Raw genomic sequence first — 20,399 nt, forward strand, 5'->3', positions numbered from 1 at the left:
TCATCTCCAGTTGGATTTCAGAAGTACCTTTTGCAGCTACAACCAGAAGCCAGTGGTGATGTGTGAGGATAAACCAAACTGATGGATGATAAAGGCACTGGGATTGCTCTTTAACTGCTCTGCACTTTGAATAAAATCCCAGCATCACAGGGCAAGAGGGAAGTCTTTTATTGAAAGTCCTGTCTATAGGAAACACCAAAAAAATTCTCAAGCCCAGGTGCTACTTTCAAATTCCTCATACTTTCCATCTATGAGGAATCTACATCTCCCCAGAGCAGCACAGCAGGAATCCAAATCTCCTGGCTGTGTCCTCTCATTACTCAGTGACAGCAAATTAACAGAGCACACATTGCTAGACACAATCAATCCCTGTTTGTCTTTAAGGACAACTGCCTCATCACCTAAAGGCAGGAATTCCCTGCCTTTCATTACAATCATTACAGTACTGAACTTACTGTGACAGAAAGTGCTTGTAAGCAACACTAAGTCCTCCATGATCACAAGCAGCTCCTGCTTTTTTGGGGAAAAGGAATAGGGTTAGTCTTGCACCCAGCTAGGAACATGTTACCAGTGCTAGATGCATCCATACATGAGCCTCAGCTGTGTGGATGTTCTTGCTCTCTTCCAGTTTTAAGAGAATTTTAAATAATTTCTACAGTTCTAGGAGTAGCTAATCCAACACTGCTTTGGTGAAGAACAAGAAAATCAGCAACAGTCAGCTTGGATTCCCTGAGGGGAAGTCATCCTTGCCCAGCTTAACCTTGCACAATGAAAGACTGGCCTGGCAGAGGAGAGCTGTGGGTTGTGTCGAGCTGGACTTCTGTAAGACTTCCAAACATTGTCATCTTTAAGCTCCTCCTCATAAAGAAGCTCTTGAGGCTCCAGGAGCACACACTAAAACCTGTCAGAATGCCTGGTCCCTGTGATCAGTGGCTCAGGGTCTGGCTGGAGGCCAGGGGCTGTTGGTCAATGCTGGGTCCAGCCCTCTTTAACACCTTCATTAAAGCAAAGTTGCAGATCACAGAGACTGGGAGGAGTGGCAGCTACCTCAGAGGGTCATGATGCCACCCAGAGGGACCTGGGCAGGCTGGGAAGAGTCTGGCAGGAACATCAGGGAGCTCAAGGAGAAGTGCCAAGTGCTGTAGCTAAGGAGGAGCAATCCTAGGCACAAACATGGGATTTAATTCAATGTAACGTAGGGTGAATCTTAGTCCTGCTCAGTGCCTCTTGCACCAAGTGCTGTGAGGACTGAAAGTTCTCACTCCCCCATTAGACTTCTGCTTGTGGAGCAAGAAGGGTCTGAGAGTTTAAGATCCTCTTTGAAAGCTTCCATCTTTGTCTTTCTATCTTTAGGAAAACTGTATGAAGTTACACCACCTATTTTCTCTTGCACAGAAGGGTAAAATACCCTGACACACTCAAATCTCCCACAGGAGTCTGGTTTTAGCTAAGCCCCTCCCAAGGCAACCACTTACACAGACTTCAGCACATGAATTACATCTCCTGAACTTGCTTCAGAATCCAAAGCTCAAGGCTAAGAAATTTTACCATTTTCTGTTGCCACAATAAAAAAGCAGCTCCACCAGGAATGTGGGGTTTGGTTGCTGAGTTGCAAGTACAGGGGAGCAGGGTGTAATCCCAACTCTCCAAACCACCTTCTGCATGTCCTTGGGCAAGATATTTCTTGTACCTGCTTCCCTCCTTCCTTGGCTACTCAGACAGAAAGTTCTTCGGGGCAACAATTCTCACCTTTCATGCAACAGTGGCAAAGCAAACTTAAGATTTTGACAATAGTAATGTTAAAAATGTTTCCTGCAAGCTCCATCTCACATCAGATTTTAGTCTGACACCAAGCAGGCAAAGTGATAAACTGACAGGTGAAATTCAACATAGGTTAAGTGCAGAACAGTGCAGGTGAGAAAATAAATCATAACCTGTGTGCTCAATGATGGGCTCTGATATAGCTGCCACTTCTCAGCAACACCTTGGGGGTTTAACAATTAGGAAAGTAATCAAGTCACTAAATCCCCACTATTAAAATAGTAGCCAGTGTTCTGAATTAGGAAGAGAACAAGGCAGCAAATGCTGATGCCACTGAGCAAATCCCTGTTCTTAAGACCTCAGGGTTGTTAATGCAGCAGGCACCTCATTCAGCTCTGGGCTGACACGTCCTACACGTCCCTCTCAGCTTCCTGGTGACTTCAGGACACTCAGGTCTCCCTAAGCAGGTATCTAATCTGAATTCCTAGAAGCAGTCAACAGTTCATACCTAGCCCAAGAGGAGATGCAGTTATTCAACACGTTAGAGAATCACAGGCTTTACACAGGTGCTTAAGCCAAGGAATTATAGCTTTAAATTTAGGAAATCATACCTGAAAAACACCCAGTGCTTCACCTGAAGCCCTATAACCAATCCTGCACTAACAGTAAGTAAATGTTCTTAACAGCCCATCATCCTCTTCATTTGCTGTGAAATCAGAACCTTTTAGGGCACGACAAATAAAGAGAAACAAAAATATTACTGATTCAGACCAGCCACCACGTACATACATATGCACATATGACAGAATGAGGTGGCTGCACAACTTCCAGGGTGTAAAGACAAACCACCAAATAAAACTTGGCTCCAAATTAAGTGCTGCTGAGCCTTTGAAAAGGGCACTGATGAAACAGAGGAGGAAAAAGGGATGTGTAAGCAGGAAGAGCTGGAGGTGTTAGATAAAAAGTTATTTGACAAACGACTAGAAATAGAAGTCAGTGGCAAGATTCCAGAGGAGGCCAATTCTCCAGCAGAGAAATAAATTCAGAACCAAAGTTTTCAAGGCATCCAGGATACAAACATGCCTGAGGAAGTCTGAGCCAACACATTAAGAGTGTTGAAAAACAAGGAAAAGGTGCATTTGCAAAAAAATGCTTCCTGCTAAGGAGACAAATGAAGTCTGACCACAGAACTCAGTGTCTGAACCTCGGCAGGTTTGTTTGCATCACCTGTTGACACACCTGGCTCCACTGCCATGTGTTTGTACAGCACCCACCACAAAGATGGAACTTGGGATGTAGATCTGCTCCAGGTTTGCTTGCTTCAGTTTCCCCACAGTACAGAAAACCACCTCATCTATAGCATGAATCTCCTACACAAAATATAAATGAACAAACTCTCTCCCCTACATTCCCATGGATAAACTTTGCTCCTGTCTTCAACCACAGTAAGGATTCTCGGAATAAAATGGTTCAAAAATTGCCAATAAAGCCATTCTCAGCAAATGGAAAACCTCCAAGTTACCAGACTGGAAGCTCAGAAGCTGGTGCTAAAAAGCAGAACAGCTGGTTAAAGGCACAAAAAGCAGCCTGTGTACCCCAGGAAATGCTTACAGCCTAGTCACTCAAGAGGTATTTGCTGAAATAAGAGCCATAAATAAATCACATTGCTTAAAGCCAAGTCATATTTCAAGCTAAGTTCAGATCACACTCAATCTGTTACCAGTGGTTAAACTTTCTACAGCAGGCACTGAAATTATTTACAAGCAAACCTATGCTAATTCATACCAGGCTAATATCTTTGTTTTACTACACAGCAGCAAAGACCTTGAAGTGTTGCTCAAAGAGAAAACAAAGAGCAGAGGCAGGAACAGGATCTAGATCCTCTTTTTGCCCCAAGTCCTGTGGTTTTGGCATCAGGCCTGTTCCTCACCTCTGCTGCAGTGAGGGTGGATCAGAAAAGTGCCAACTCGTGGTGCAAAAGTGCCCAACTTTGAGGGACTGCCTTGCACAGCACAAGAGCAGAGAAAGGAAACCAACACACAGCAGGTAAAATACCAGTTTTTTAAAAAAATCCTGTTTTACAAGCAAACGTTTGTACAGAGTTTGGTGGAACACAAGCAGACAAAATTAGCAGAACACAAGGCCCGAGGGTTTGTCACAGAAATCTGCAGCCAAAACTCAACAGAAGGGCAAGAACTGGAGATATTCACAGCATGGAACTACAGGTCTGTCCCCCTCCCCCCAGCCCAAGTGTGTGTAACATGAAGAAGACATCCAGCATCAGCTTTTAAACAGCTAAAATGCCCTCAGGGCTCACAGCCACTTCAGCATCTGCAAATTCTGGGTGCAATGGGGCACAGAGACAACCACTCTGCCACCATTGCAGAGTCACTTCTTGCCAACTCTTTGTCACACACTGTTCCCAAACAAAAAGCAAACATAAAATCGGGAGCAGAGAGCTGTGTACTATTTTATATAAAGATAAAAATAGGAGTAGTGGTGTTTAGTAGTTTTGTGAACTCTTCAGATTTTCAAGAGAACTTCCCTCCATGGCCTCCTACTTTGAAAACTTCCACAGGCACTGCTTCCCAAACGAAAAAGAAAGCCTAACCCTGATGGTATTTGACCTCAAATACAGAAATATAAACCGAAAAGAGTAAATATCAGGTTAGAAATGCTTACACGAAGTTAGGTGCCTATGTGTGAGTTAGAGAAGGGAGATTCTGACAGCTGGCCAGATACAGGAAGGAGCTTCCCTTCTCCCTGCCTAATGACCTGAAACCAGTTATCCCTGGATATTCCCAGCAGAATGCAACACAGCACAGAGCTCCTGCTAAGAGTCCATTAAATTCCCTCCTCTTTCCATTTCCCTGGATTAGACATGGATTTTCTTTTGATCTGTGAAGACAGACTGAATCCTTGTTATTTTAAGTCTCCATTCTGGCACAGATGCTTTGTCCTGGAGTCAGGAGAACAAACCAGCTGCAACTGTCCAATGACCCAAATCACTGGTGTGCAGAGATGAGGACTCAGGAGAGCAAAGTTCTAATTCTAGGAGGGACCATCAGGGAAGAGAAGAGCACACAGTCCTTGTCCAAAGCTTCACACTTATTGTGGATCCAGCACAGGGACTCCATGATGAAGCACCAGAACAAAGAAAGCAGGAATACAGACAAAGCATCTCCTCAGCAGTGGGTTTTCAACAGGGCAAAGTCATCTGAAAGCTCAAAAAAAAAAAACCAAACCAGGATCCCCAGAGCAGAAAGCAGGAATGTGCAATTTAAAACCACACAGACATGAATCTTACTTTCAAAGGGCTTTATATTACAAAAACACATAAGTCACAATGAATGTGTAAAATCCATTCAATGAGGCTCGTTTCCAGTCTGCTAGGAAAGCTACTTCTCTCTTCTGTATTCCCAGTCTACTGCTGAAAACGTGATTGCCAAAACAATGACACCTCCAGCTAGATTTTTAAAATCAAACTTGTTCCGCCAGATCCAGCACTCTGAACTTGTCCAGGTTGTAGAAACAAGCCTTCACCACTCTGCCTCCAAAGTATCTTCCATTTAGATCCACAACAGCTGGAATTGAAACAAAGAGCAGATCAGCAATAAAATAAACATCTCTTTAACTGAACAGCCTGAGCAGTGAGACTGTTTAATCTCTCTGCACAAGTCAACTCTGAGGTTCACAGGACACAGTTTAGGATCCTACCTTTGATGGCAGATTCAACCCGTTCAAACTCTAAAAATATTCTTACAGCTTCATCATCAGGGGCACCAGGGATCTGAAACAAAACAAAAACCACAAGTCATTAGGAAAGTAGTGAGAACATTGTTTTCAATTGCTGTTCTTCATAAAGGCAGTGAAAAAACGAAATAAAAACATTCCAAAGACACAATACTCAGGTGATTTTTGCACAGGTGCTATTGTTAGAAGCTTGTATCTTACAAATACAGAAAATCCAGAATTCTAACACAGTAAAGGACCCTGACAGATCTATGTATGCTCCTCTTAGGCAGTAACACTCCAGTTGTGAGGGATGAGTGTCCAGTTTACTTTCAGAGCAGCCAAAAAGAGACACAGATTATCTCTTACCTCAAAGATGACACATTTCCCAACCTTGCCATATTTCTCACATTCCTCCTTAGTTTCAACTTCAAGGTCTTCATCCACCTCCCCAGCACCAACCATGTTCTGAAAGTCAAAGAATAAACTCAACTCACTGGATGGAGTTCTTGCAGGTGATTGTTCAGACAAATCACAGATGCTCTGTGAACTGTGACCATGAATACTTCAAAAGCTTAAGAGCTACACGAGGAGACAGTTCCCTATCCCTAAGACAAGGGAACTGCACAATTTAAAGCAGTGTTGATTTAAAGTCACAGCTTGTACCCCAGGAAATCACATAGTTTCTCCAGAACACAGAACACCACGTGGCTGCAGGCCAGAACCATTTGAACTGTGCAGAGTTTTGTATCAGGAACAGAGGTTTAAACATTTCAGCACCAAGACATGTTCCCTCACTCCCAACTCACCCTCAGTAAGACCACTTTAGTTGGGCATTTCAGGATCTCAGTCAAGGGGTTGGAATCTGCCTTCTTGCCTGTTTCTGTTGAAAGACAGAACAGTGAAACATGGAATAATTTAAGATTAAAGCTTACAGACTTTTATCAGAATCTTATTGATCAAACAATGGAATAAAAGCAACAAAATGTAATTTCATATTGGTGAGGAAGTTATTCACAACTTGTAGCTACCTGGAATGACAGTAAGCAGAAAAATCAATTCCAATGGTGTGAATTAAGCAGTAACACTGACAATGTTTCCTTCTTTGAGGGAAATAATTCCTAAGTTCAGAATTGTATTGTAAAAACTACAAGACTCAAAATATTCTGACTTCTACCACTTGTGCTCAGAAGCCTGGAGGTTGTCTCAAGATCAGGCAAGAGCACGGAAATGAGAGCAATATCAACAGGATGGGACAGGGAAAAAGCCATCAGGGCAGAGCAGCATCAGCCCTGGAAGTGAAGATGCTTCCCCAGCACCAAAGGAGGACAACTGATGGAGGAAGGGGAGGATGAGCTAAAAAAAAAAAAAATGTATACAGGATCACTTTATAAAAATATTTAAAAATGTGGAAAATTTTCCACAAGAACAAATATGAGTCATTTTTCCAAAAAATGGTAAACAGAAGCCCAGGATGTGCATTTCTCACACACCTGGTGCAGGACACAATTACCTTTCTCTGTAGATTCACCAACAATGATCTTGCCACCTCTCTTGCTTGTTTTCTCTACTGACAGTGCTGTGCTGAGCCCCTGTTCATGCTTGCCCAGCCCCTGGCCCTCTCTGAAACCATATTTCTGCATGATTTTGTGAGCTACTGTCCCCCTGCAACGAGAAAAAAAAAAACCACATCAGTTCATAAAGATTTCTTCCACAAAACATCAACACTGCATTTCTCCTGAGTGTTCAAATATTCTACCTCCTAAAATTTCCTTACACAGGGGCAGAAAGTACAGGAGCTTCTACAAGTTACATGATTTTTTTTCTCTAAGCAAAAGGCTAAAAAGTCTGGCTGTGTAATGATGAAAGATTAAAACACAAAGTCACAGAAGAAATAGCCAATTGTGTGGTCAAAGTAAGGCAGATTAGGTCAGATTTTTAGCCCTTCCTTCAGTGAAGTGAGGGTTCCATGGTACTATTAATTAGAGGTGGTCACAATGAACGAGCTGGTCCAACAGTACCAAGTTTGGTTATCTTTTTCTGGACAATTTAAAAAAAAACCACCAAAGCAAAAAAAATGAGGTGTCTAAGCTGTTTTTAGCTATAGATTCACCTTCATTTTGTTGCCACAGTAGTTAACACAAGCATCACATACAGGACAGGAAAGTCAATGGGCAGATTTGCAGCCACAGCTGCTACATTCATGCAAATACACTCTGAATTCTTGAACAAAGCAGAGCTGAAATGATTTGAAATATCAATTTGCTGATACGCACCAAATATAAGACAAAGCTGGAAAAGAAACCTAGAAGAACTAACATGCCACCTGTGGTTTTAATTTTTTGAAATTTTTTTCAGTTGTTTTAATTTTTTGGTTTGTACAGGCCATAAACACTTTATGATGGAGTGTGACTTAATGCAATCACCTCAAATGTGTTTCCCCCAGTCCTGTCAAATCCATATTTTTTCCTGTATCCTGCCAGTTTGGACTCTCTGAACTCAGACTAACCACACACATGCAACAGGTTGTGCTCTTCTCTCCCAACAAACTATTTCAGCTTTTGCTTTCTGCCACCTTCCAATGCCTTTCCCTACCAAAAAAAAAAAAAAGGCAGGAGTCACTCATTTACCCCATGTTGGCCAGGAAGGAGTTGCTGGGTCCTGTGGGGGAACGTGGTCTCTCTGGCTCATCATAGACTGGAGGAGGAATTGCTGCTTTGGAAGAAGGTGCCCGAGGTCTCGATTCTTCGTCATACGGGAATGATGCTACAGCTGGAGAAAACAGAGACATTTGGGGTGATTTTTTCAATAAAATCCTAACAAACTAAAAGGAAAAATCCAATAAATCCAAATCAGAAGAATGTTTTAAATCCAAATCAGAAGAATGTTTCCTTTGCAAATGCTGTTTTTACATCTCCTCACCCCTCTCTCTATCTCAGAAACAACATATGAGTTATTCTGGGTTTATTAACCCAAAATTTTAGTAACCTCTTATTAAATAGAGAAGAAGAACATTAAGAGACCACCTGTACTATGAAGAGTTTATCCAGAGAACAAACTCTCATTCATCAGGAACAGGATTATGACAAAAATGGATCAATGCACACAACTCAAGGCACAAGGACTGTAATAAAAATACTCTGAATATTTGCAGAGAAGAGAAACCAGTCTGTTAAAAAGAATGAATGCAACTCATCTCACAGGGAATTTCTGAACTGCAGCTCTTCCTGGGGATGGAGATGGATCTGGATAGCTCAATCATACTGGTTAGATTATTAAATCACCTTCCACTGACAGTACAAACAGAGAAAAAAAAAAAAAGCCTACTAGAACACTAGAAAAATAACTTAAATAACTTTTGAATAGACTTAGGGAGTTTTATCAGACTGACCCAATTTTAAAATATTTTCTTGTACACTAGCTCTTGTATCTTATTAAATAAAGGGTCAGATGTGAAGTTTGAGGACACAAGGAAAAATAATTCCTATTTAAACAGCAGATGAACTGGACTATGGGACTTTTGCTACACCAATATTTTGTTGTTTTCTTCCAGTCTGGATTGGAGCATCAAGTAAGAAGCCACACAAAGGTTTCTTTGTGGGACCATGTCACATTTTAAAAGCTCTCCCTTTAAGGCTATTTCTACTATTTCCAGCCTATATTTACTTTTCCTTGACACTGATCAATTGCTCTTAATTATTTACTCAAAACAATATCTTTCTGTTTTGAATGTTTACACATGTCAAATGCTTTTACTGTATTCACTTAAGTTCTGAGGTATTTTTTACATTTTAATCTTCTCAAAAATACAATGAGGACTCCCTTTGTCTGCATGAGATTTTTTTCTTTTTATTATTTTTTAAAGTAGACAACATACTGGTAATTATTTTAGAATTTAAAATTTACACCATTTAGGCATGGAAAAATAAAAGAGAATGGTTTTGTTCCTACAGCAGCATGATGCCACCTCGTGGACAACTGAGATCCTCACACCACCACTGCACACTAATCTTTTCAGCTAAATTGCATCCCTTAAAAACCTATAAAATTCTGTCTCTAGTGCATAGAAAAGCTATTCACTAAGTACCTCCTCAAGGAAAGAGCAACAGAAAAATTCTCTCTCCACACTGTGGAGGTTTCTATCTACTCAGAGAAACCTGCCTGTGACATTTCTTATTGCGTATCAGAAGTGAGGAGCTGCACATGGTTGTAAGAGCCCAGTTTGCCAAACCACTTGTCCAGCAATACAGGAAGATTTCTTCAGAACAGAGATGTGAAGCCGGGCAGCATCACAGGTTCCCCCCCGAACCTCTCCCCACGAACAAAGAACTTATTCATGTCCTGCTGCTACAAAGAATCCAATGGGAAAAGCAGGAGGACTTAACTAAATATAAAGTTGAGTGAGAAATTAACACTGCTGGGTTTGGAGAAGAGGATTTTGGAGTACTCACGTTCTTTGTCCTTTTCAACCAGAGAAGTGGGTGGTGCAATGGCAGCTCCTCCCATACCTATGAGCAAAATGGAACACAACACATTGGGACGACATCACAACAGACCTTTTTATTTACTGTATCTTTGTTGCTGAAAGAGAACAAAGGCTAATTTTGTTTATGCAAAGACATATTTCTAATCCACGTCACCTGACAAGCTCTAAGGGCACTGATGTAACAAATGCAGGAACGAAAAGCTGCAACAGTGAAAACTCATGATTCTCACAGCCTGATTTTATGTCATGCCTGAACCCTTCCCTGGAACCTACACTATGCAGGAACTTACAACAGGTATCTACTAACTAAGGTTAAACAGAGGCATTTCCACAAGTAATTTGGCTGCCAGCTGCCTCCATGGAAAAATATCAGTCTTCTGCATTACATTATTTTGTAATAAAATGCCAGACTAATTCTAAAGGCTCAGAATTAACAGTGTACTCATGTGAGGACAGAGAAATACAGAATCCATGAAACAGGACTGTGAATTCCCCTCCCTATTTTTCTCTGCCCTTTCCACACCAAAACCATAAACAGTTCCCTTACTTCTTTTCCGCCTCTCCCTTTCATAATCTTCATCTTCATCAGAATCTGGGTCTGGTCGTCTGGAGAAGCCACTGGCCTCATGTCTGTCTTTACGCCTTCTAGGAGACACAGCAAGTTAGGATGAGACACCATAAAAGTTTACTCTTTGTTTGATTTGTGATCCCACCTCTGCCGGGTGAATTATTCTGTTCCATCCAACTGACACTGAAGATGTTTCCCATGAAAGTGCAAGTTCACACCTTCACCATTTGTTTCTTTGCTTTTACCCTCATGTAGTATTTTTGATAAAACAGAAGATGGATCTAAACCAAGATAATTTTCCACTTTCAAATCAGCCAAGAAGAATGCATGGAAAGGAGGAAGCACCGGAATAAATCTTGTCTAAACAGACCAGAGTGACTGAATGGCTACTGTGGAACAGGCTGGATGGAACAGAGAGCAAATTAACAGACATTAATTACTCTATCACCCTGCTTTGGACAGAATCTCTTTTACATTTTCCATAACAGCCTATACAGAGTAATATTATTTACTCAATAAAAAATATCCTCATGCTTAAACATTAGATTGTTGAGAAGCTTGCTTGGTAATTAAAATAAGATTCAGGAATAACTTCTAATGTGAAGTAAGGAATGCTTCAAGATTTGTTTGCATTTCAGCTGTTATCTGATCTGATCAGGAAATTATTCATTTTAATACAACAAAAAGGAAGAACACTTTTCCTCAAAAGTATAGGAGCACCACCTGGTGCACAAATCAGATCTCATTCCTAGCACAGCCACCAAAACTGTGCCAAAGGATGATAAAACAGCTCTACTGTGGAACCACAAAGAACTTCTGAATGTCTACACTATGAAATCAAAACAAATGTACAGCCTGTACTCCCAAAACACACATCTGATGCAGGTTTGGCTGAGATTGTTTCCCCAGATTAAAATCAGAATTTATTATGCATTTTTTGCCTTTTTTTCTCTAATGTTTATATGTATAAAGACTCTTGGCCCACAGACAAGTACAAATACAACCAAAGAGCAGTCAGGCCTGAAGCTGTGGGAATGACATCCCAGATTCCTGAGGTCTTGCATGCCAGTAGGGCAGAGCCTCAGGCATTCCTTCTCCATCAAAACAACAAAGATTTAACCAAGAGAAGACTGAGAAGACCCAATGACTGGAAATATTAATTTCCACAATCTAAACAGGGCAGCAGAACTGTAATTCCAGACTTCAGATGATTCATACTGTGATGAAGATGGTTTATTCACTTCACTTGAAATGAGCAAATGTAATCTTCTGCCTGGCTGGCAGGCATTTTACCACTTAAACAATCAGACACTGAATCTGCATTCAACTTCCTTAACATGATTGTAGAGATTTCTTATTTCAGGGAAAAGCCACTAAAAATAAAGCAGTATTTTCTTTTGTTCAGAGACAATAGATTAATAAACACATCATTAACTTACTTAATAATTTAATTACTGACTGCAGAGTATTAAAAAGGAAATGCAACTATGCCCCTCAAAGGCTGTGCTAGCTACATTTAAAATGGAATGCATTCAGGAATCAGTTTGTAGTTTTTTGAAGCAGAAATGATGGTTCATCACTGAGTGTGGAAAAGGTTTTTCTGTAGTGAGGTGACATTGACATCAAATAATCTAAAACACCTGCAAGGTCAGAGTCTGATAACAAGGCATGAAATACCCAAATACTGCTGCTATTATTGAAACAAAATAAATTTAAAATACTTTTGACAAGGGTCTTTCAGCCAAAGAGGCTTCAAAGCCGATAATTCTTACTGTGTTTACACTGTTAGGTGATTTTTACCAAAAGCATTAAAACACATTAATTAAAATACTGCACTTGTTTCTACAAGCACTGCAGTATTCACAAAACCTCAAAGAACTTCCATGAAAGAAGAAAGATAAAATAAACAAATTGACATGTCTGTTCCTTAGATAAGAGTCAGTATGTCAAGTGTTTAAACAAAAGCCTTACTTTTCTCTCTCCTCAATCTCCTTTTGCCTCTCCAGCTCGCGCTGCCGCTGCCTTTCCTCCCTCTGCCGTTTCACCACCTTCTCGTAGTCATTTGGGAACATGGGATCATACTCATCTGCCAGGGGGATCAACACATCTCCTGCAGAGAAACCACTAGGGACAGGATCCTGAAAAAAAAAAATAAATATACTTTTTAGCTCAGATCTGAAAACAACACCCAGTTGGAAAGCAAGAATTTAACACCTGATTCCCGACTTCTGTGTTGTCAGGTAATATCCAGACTCCACTGGTGCTAGAAGAAATCTTGGCTTTATTTAAAACTAACATTTCATCCAGTCTCTCATTACATCAGATTTTTCCCATGAAGGAAGAATCACCCCCTCTCCCCTTGCAAAATGCAAAGCAGCAGTAAATCAGCATGGACAGGAATTTTTTTAAATCCCATTAATGCATTATGAGAAACTTTATGACATCTTGCTGCTGCAATCGTCTGCCAGGGTCCTCCCACACAACCTCATCAGGCTTTTTATCAGCTGCTATTAATATAATACCAACAGAGGCACACAGATTGTTCTCCTCTTATCTGAAAGAACTATTTCAGAACTTTTTCTTTGAAAAAGCTGGAGGGAGAGAGTTTCTCTTGACTCCTTACCATGAGAAATCCATTTAAAAGGTTAGGTGGTTTTTCTTTAATTTTTCAGTTGATTGTTACACAGGTCCAGCTCCAACACTGATGTAATCACAACTACACTTATATTTTAGCTGCCCAAATTGCTGTCTTGCCAAGTAATTTGAAGCTGTCCAGGATTCTAAGAACACTGTTTTATAACTGCACATTAACCATGGTAATTCCATGCTGGTACCACATGGAACTCTGAATAAAGTTGAAATGTTAATTAAAGAACTCTCAGCAGAGGAAGACATTCTCAGAAAATAATCACTTGTTTTTTGACCACTGGGAAACATTCAACTTCCAAAATATTTGTTAACAGCTGCAGTTTTAGCTGCTGTGCTCTCACCTTTAGCCCAGCTGCCACATGAGGGGGTGTGTCCACGATCTGTCTCTCATCAGAGGAGCTGCCTCGTTTCAGGTCGATCACTGGAGCAAGGACTGTGGTCTGTTTTGTTCTCTGACTCTGCAAAAATCACCAAAACACACAAGGTCTAAAAAAGATAAAGCAGTTTTCTAAAATATCACTTTATTTGATATACTTTGCAGTGGTAGGTGAATGCTCCTAGGTTTTGACTGGGACCAGAAAAGCACTTTAAAAAAATGAACTAATCACTTCAGGTGAGTTTGAATAGAGTCAGTTTCTAAGAAACTCAGATTTATTCCAAAGATCTGCTGTTCTTCCCATTTATCACCAGATAAAGCATTTTAATCTCTTCTGAACTCTTGAGTTTTCTGATCCCATCCTATTCTTCTGTTAGCTATGGATACACTGCACATTAGTTACATGGACAAAGAATACAATACAGCAGTCAGTAAATTTCATCCATGCAGTTTGTTCCAAAAATCAACTAAATTCTGCCCTCAATTTCAGCAGCATAAATCAGGAGTAATTCCAGTGAAAAAAATGCTGTGGCTAATTAAATATCTGGAATCAGTGCTACTGCTGCTTCTTTTAATTAAGAAATCTCACTACAGAACCTACACACCCCAAAGAGCACCTGTGTCCTTGCCTGAACCAAAATATCAACACTGCTCAAAGAAAAAGAATGAAATAGAAAGAAGCAGCAATAAAAAGAGAAAATGGCTCTGTCACAGTCTAATAAGAATCAGCTTGCATTCCTCCCTTTCACCTACTCTGGAAATATTTGCTGTAAAAATTTCTAATACATGATGATTTGCAGGTTGACACCAAGAGCCTTTTAAATAACAATCATAAAACGATGTGAAAATGTAAATAATCAAACACAGTGTGATCTCTACTTACATTAAAAAAAAAATTATAAAGCTGAATCTCATTATCTTTAAAGCTAAACTTGAACATCAGCTTTTAGCTCTGCTGGTTAAAAGCTCAGAGGTTTTCAGCACATACATCAGTGTTTGCTTCAGTTTTAATTTTGCAACACTCCCTCTAAGAGACATCAAAAATAAGGCTTTTTTCCCCTTCACCTTTGCCAGGCTCTTTGCTACAAACTCACAGAAAAAATGCCAGCAAAACTCCCCCAAATCCATATTCTGAGGTCACAAACACAACACACTGAACACAAAAGAACTCTGAAAAACAGGAAGCAAAACCACAAAGAGACTGTACCTTTGCTTGTGTGAGAGCTGCTTTCTTCACCTGCAGCTGAGACTGCAGCAGTTTGAAATTCTTGGACCAGCCTTCTGTTTTGGAATCGCTGGTCTCAACCCCCAGGTCATCGTAAAGTGACATTTTCTCTTCAATTTAAAACTGAAAGACAAAAGAAAGAACCTCCAGATGACACCACAAATCTATTTCCAGGTTATTTGCTAATAATGGATACAGCACCTTTTATTTCACTTTTCCTAAAGATAGAAAATTGACTTTTTTCTGGCTAGTGGTAAATACACATAACTAGAGCAAAGCTGTATAAAAGTAACAGTTTGAAAGGGAAATGAAAACTGTTCAATAATTAATTTAATCCTGCAGTGGAATATGAACGATTCAGGCTCAACAACAAGAAGTTTACTGCAAAAAGAAAAAGGGGGTTTTGAAGATTGTTAAACATCTGGCCTCGGGATGAAACACAGTAGGGGTAATGAAGGCAGAGACTCACAGGATGAGGACAGGGTGTTGTAGGAATTCCCACCTGCCACAGAGCAGTGGGATTCTGGCAGCAGGAGTGATGCTGTCCAGGGGGAAACAGGATGCACCGGGGAAATCACAGAATCAATCAAGTTGGAAAAAATCTCTGAGATCATCGAGCCCAACCTGTGGCTAAAGACCACCTTGTCTCCCAGACCACGGCACTCAGTGCCACATCCAGTCCTTCCTCGGACATCTCCAGGGATGGGGACTGCACCACCTCCCTGGGTAGTCTGTTCCAACACTTAGTCACCCTTTCTGATAAAAAATTCTTCCTAATGTCCAGCCTGAACCTCCCCTGGTGCAGCTTGATGCCATTTCCTATTGTCTTGTCGCTTGTCACCTGTGCACAGAGCCCGATCCCCCCCTGGATGTCCCTCCTTGTCAGGGAGAGACAGTCTGTCCCCTCTCTCTCAGTGAAGAGCGAGAATATCTCCCCAGAGCCTCCTTTTCTGCAGGCTGAGCCCCCCCAGCCACTCCTCCTCAGACTTGTGCTCCAGACCCTTCTCCAGCTCCGCTGCCCTTCCCTGGACAAGGTATGGATGGAAGGATGAAGGCAGGGAGGGCGCAGTCCCCGCGGGGAAGGGACAAGGGGGCGAGGGACAGGGACTGCCCCACCATAAAAGGAAAGGTGGGCTGCGATCTCCGCGGCTCCGGGCACAGAGGGGGCAAAGCAGGCCCTGACCTTCCAAACAAGCCCGGACCCCTCCGAGGAGCCCCTGAGCGTGTCACACCCGCGCTGCCCTCCCTCCCCACACCCCGCGGGGCCCGGAGCCGCCTCCCCACAGGGCCGGGCCCGGTCGCGGAGCCGCCACTGACCCGTCCCGGCGCCGCCGCCGCCATGAGCCGGCGCTGAGCACGCCGGGAAGGGCCGCGCCTGCGCGCTGCGCCCCGCGCCGCCACCGCGCCAGCGCCCCCCGGTGGCGGGAGGGGGAACGGCAGCGCCGCCATTGCCGCCCCTCAGAGCCGGACAGGAGGGACTGGGAGGGACTGGGAGGGAATGGGAGAAACTGGGCAGGCGGTACAGCCGTTCCCGGAGACTGGGACAGGCGGGAAGAAGCGGAGGAGGCGGCTGGAGCGCTGCCCCCGCCTCAGCTGCCCTCCCAGTGGCGAAGAATGCCTGCCCGAAGGATGAGGAGCCCGGGTTCCTTCGGGTTCTCACAGCGCGCGTCGAGCGGCATCGGCGCTCGGAGATTTTGTTTAAATCGTAGAGTCCCTGAACCACGGAGAGTGTCGGAAGGAGTCCAAGGGGATGGAGGGGAAGCCCTGAGGGCACTTAGGGAGAAGAGGAGGCTGAGGGAGGACTTCACTGGAGTATTCAGCGTCCTCCCGAGGGCAGGGGGACAGGCTCTGATCTCTGGTGACAATGACAGGAGCCGAGGGCAGGGGGACAGATTCTGATCTATGTGTGACACTGACAGGAACCGAGGGCAGGGGGACAGGCTCTGATATCTATGTGACAGTGACAGGAATCGAGGGCAGGGGGACAGGCTCTGATTTCTGTGGTGACACTGACAGGAGCCGAGGGCAGGGGGACAGGCTCTGATCTCTGGTGACAGTGACAGGAGCCGAGGGCAGGGGGACAGGCTCTGATCTCTGGTGACAGTGACAGGAGCCGAGGGCAGGGCTCTGTATTTGTGCCCATCACTATTTGATGATGCAATTGAACGTGCAAGACTGTCTGCGAAGCCAAACAAAACCTCCAGCCCTGAAGCAGGTCTGGCACCTCAACCTGGAAATATTACAAGCTCTATCTCTGTATTAATCAGTCTTTATCTCCAGAATTGTTTCCGACTGTGCTGCTGTGCAGTTTATTTCCCTGTGGTTAGCTGAAAAAATAAATAAAATAAAGCTACTACTTCCCCTCTTACTTATGTTGTCGTCTATTGACCTTTCTAAACACATTTACAGATATGTTTATTTTCATAACGACAGCGAAAGCTTCTTAAATATAAGAAATTATCTTCACTTTATTTATAGAGGATCTTCCAAGCATCTTCCTATGGTTTCTTGTTTTAGCAATGCCTGCATTTTTTTTGAAGGAAAGGTTGATATAGTTCACATCTCTGTAACCTTGTGGAAGGAAAGAAAAAAAAAATCAGCAAGGCACTGCTACAAAGTAATAATCCCACTGAGAAAAGAACTATGTATCCTATGTTAAAGGAAGGAATCAAATAATTAATTGCATCAAAAGGTATGGAGCAAAATCCCTATGGATTGAAATGTCACAGCAATATCACAGCATGACAGCCACTAGGAGAAACTCAAGATTAGAGTCTGCAAAGTGGAAAACACGAGAGCAACAGGAGATTTCAGCTCCTCAGAACAAGTCATAACAGGGAGGGTAAAAGTTGAATTATCAGACCTGTAAATAACTACCTATTAAAGCCAGGAATCAGATAATTCACAGGGAGAGAAGCAGCTTTTTGTAAAGACTGGAGAGTGCATTAGGCATGGGTCAAAACTGAGCCATCACTGTTTGTAATAATAGCCACAGTGTCTTTGTACACACCCATTTAGGAGCAAAGGAGCCAAGAAAATCCTTCTCATTAAATTCAGGGAGGCTGCAGGCAGATAGAGAAACCTCACCTTGCTGCCAAAGGTCTCAGACAGACTGGGAATGGAGGAGAAATAGGTGATGTCCTCCCATCTTGAAGGTGGGTTAATTGTGCCTGAAATCTCCTTTTCAGCTACATCTGCAAAGGTGGGGGAGCACTGGCCACTTCTGTGCCTTCTACAGACCCTCACAGATGTTGAAGTCTGATCTTCCAGCTATTTTTTTTTTTCCATTTGTATTTCAAGCCTTTCCATGTTGGTGTTTTCCCTCTTGAATCCCACTCATGATTGCTGTGTCACCAGTTCTACCTCTGTACCTGTCTTTCAAATCTCATGTGGCTCTGTCTTAATGTTTTCTTGCAGCATTTTTCTTCCAGCTTCACAATTTTCTCATCATTTTGAGATGAGTTTGATACAGCTGGGTCTCAAGGGAAGGGAAGGGAAGGGAAGGGAAGGGAAGGGAAGGGAAGGGAAGGGAAGGGAAGGGAAGGGAAGGGAAGGGAAGGGAAGGGAAGGGAAGAGAGATGGGATGAATTACAGGAGACAAGGATTATGAAGATGGGATTAATAACAGGGAGGTCCAAAAGGCTGTGAATAAACTGATTTTCCCACTGTGGGAAGAGCCACCAGCCTCAATTGGAACCCCTCATTGCACCAACAGCCCACTGGGAAAAGGTGAACAGCCAGGGTGGTGAAATCTGCTGCAAATCCAGATTTTTTCAGAATAATCAGCCAAAAACTGGAAGCAAGAAGTTGCAGAAGGATGGCGTGGCACTGGCTGGGGGATGAGATGGCAGATGGGACCCAGTGTTAATGAATGCAAAGCAATGCACACAAGAGAAAATAGAACTAACAAAACACACACAGCAGCAGCTCTAAATCAGCTGCTTCCATTAAGGAAAGAGATGCTGCATTCATTGTGGATAATTTTCCAGAAATGCCTACTTAGTGAAGGAAGGAAGCAGGAAAGCAAACAGGCTATTGGGAAGCATTAAAAATCTTAAAAAAGGAGAAAGTATCGTCATAAATCCAACATGCACATGCACGTTTGAGTGGCCACCTGCACTCCTGGGTATCTCATCCTCTCCAAGAAGCAGCAGTGCAATAAAAAACCTAAAGAAATCAGATGTGTTGGGTGGAAAGAGGCAGCTGAAGGGGTCCCTGGAAGAATCAAGCACCCAAAATGATCCAGAAAAGTAGATAGGGAGTTCTCATTTTTCTCCTTGGTGGTGGTCTCTAAGAATGTGTAAAATAAAACAATATTTGGGGGGCAGAGGGGAGAAAGCAGCCTATAAATGTCTCATTTATGTCTCATTTCCCTAAAGCATTGGTAGCCGGTTTTGGTGGATGTGGATGATTTGTTTTATGTTACAGATTTCCTCTGAGGGTGAGGGCTGCTAATATGCCAAAATGGCATTAGAGGGCAGTGCATGGCAACCTAACTGGAGTTTTTTGGGGTGGCTGTGAGAAACTACTCTTCAGAACCTCTGAGGAGCAGGACAACAGAGCAGCTCCCACACACACGTGTGAAATGGTGGGGACCAGCAAATGGCACAAAAGCAAAACATGAGGGCTGATCAGAGCAGTGTCAATCTGCTCAAAAAGTAGTTAAATCCCATTAAATGGTGGTTTCCAGATAATGGTGGAGATCCCAAGCAGAGAACCAACCCTGCTCCACAGCACACTTTTAGTGGTGATCCTGGCAGAACCTCCAAACCTTTCTGGATTTGATTTTTCTTTTTCTTTTTTTTTTTTTCCTCCCCACAAAATGCTTGCTGTTGTCCTCCCAATGATCTTCAGCTTTTCCCACAGAGCAAAATTAAATATGAAGAAGAAAGTCCCGGTGGAAAACTTGTCCTGTCTTGGGAAGATAGGCTTAGGTTTGCTGCCTTTAAAAAAAAACACCAAAAAACCCAAACCAAACTTCAAGGAGTAGCAATCTGAAGGAATTGAAAATGGTTAGAAAGACATTTGAAATATTCTTTCTTCTACTAAGCTGAAAATGTGGCTGTGAAAGCAGTGAAGAAAACAGTGCCTTTTTTCATATATAGAATAACCCAAACCCCCAGAAAATTGTGGGGGTTTTCCCCCTGTTTTTTACTTCACATTTTCACCTGGTTTCATACTTTGGCTGAGTTCCATAACTAAAATGAGTAAGAAATGTCTCAGAACAGAAATGTTTCAACACAGATGAAGTTTCCAACACATATACTTCAATATTTTTGATGACAACTAAAGAAACTCCATTGCTTTTGACACTGCACAGGGAGTGTTTTCATTTGGCCAGCCATGGAAAGAAAAAAACATGATTTAAATGAGGAAATGACCATTTTGTCCTACCATCACTGTCTCAAGCTTGTTTGAAGAAGCGAGAAAATGTCAAAAACATAACAGTGAAAATATTACACATGACTAGAGTCAGTACAGATGAGATATCTGCCATCACTGAGGAAAAAACGGGTTGTGCTGCTCTGCTAGAGGAAAGATTTGGATAAGAAATTATTCAGAACTCCCCTTTGTTAGCCACACAGTGAGTTCTCTGTGCCAA

The 20,399-nt window shown here is 42.4% G+C and overlaps 1 protein-coding gene across 3 annotated transcripts; it reads right to left on the bottom strand.

Moving 5' to 3' along the window:
• Nucleotides 1–5,064: 5,064 nt before the first annotated feature.
• Nucleotides 5,065–16,169, bottom strand: RBM17 (RNA binding motif protein 17). Of its 3 annotated transcripts, none has more exons than XM_083860422.1 (12): nt 16,115–16,169; nt 14,780–14,920; nt 13,538–13,654; nt 12,519–12,685; nt 10,527–10,621; nt 9,945–10,001; nt 8,124–8,265; nt 7,007–7,158; nt 6,303–6,376; nt 5,863–5,961; nt 5,479–5,551; nt 5,065–5,345 (listed from the first exon to the last, which is right to left on the bottom strand). In XM_083860422.1, exons 2-12 carry the CDS (start codon nt 14,900–14,902, stop codon nt 5,242–5,244), a joined length of 1,203 nt encoding a protein of 400 aa, XP_083716548.1. In that variant the 5' UTR covers nt 14,903–14,920; nt 16,115–16,169; the 3' UTR covers nt 5,065–5,241. The 3 variants fall into 3 exon arrangements, with proteins under 3 accessions (XP_083716548.1, XP_083716546.1, XP_083716547.1); XM_083860420.1 differs by having other exon boundaries at nt 10,527–10,624; XM_083860421.1 differs by lacking the exon at nt 16,115–16,169 and adding an exon at nt 15,981–16,000 and having other exon boundaries at nt 10,527–10,624.
• Between the last annotated feature and the right edge of the window lie 4,230 nt (nt 16,170–20,399).

This window comes from Zosterops lateralis, assembly GCF_965231275.1.
Source record: "Zosterops lateralis genome assembly, chromosome: 4".
Classification (NCBI taxonomy): Eukaryota; Metazoa; Chordata; class Aves; order Passeriformes; family Zosteropidae; genus Zosterops; species Zosterops lateralis.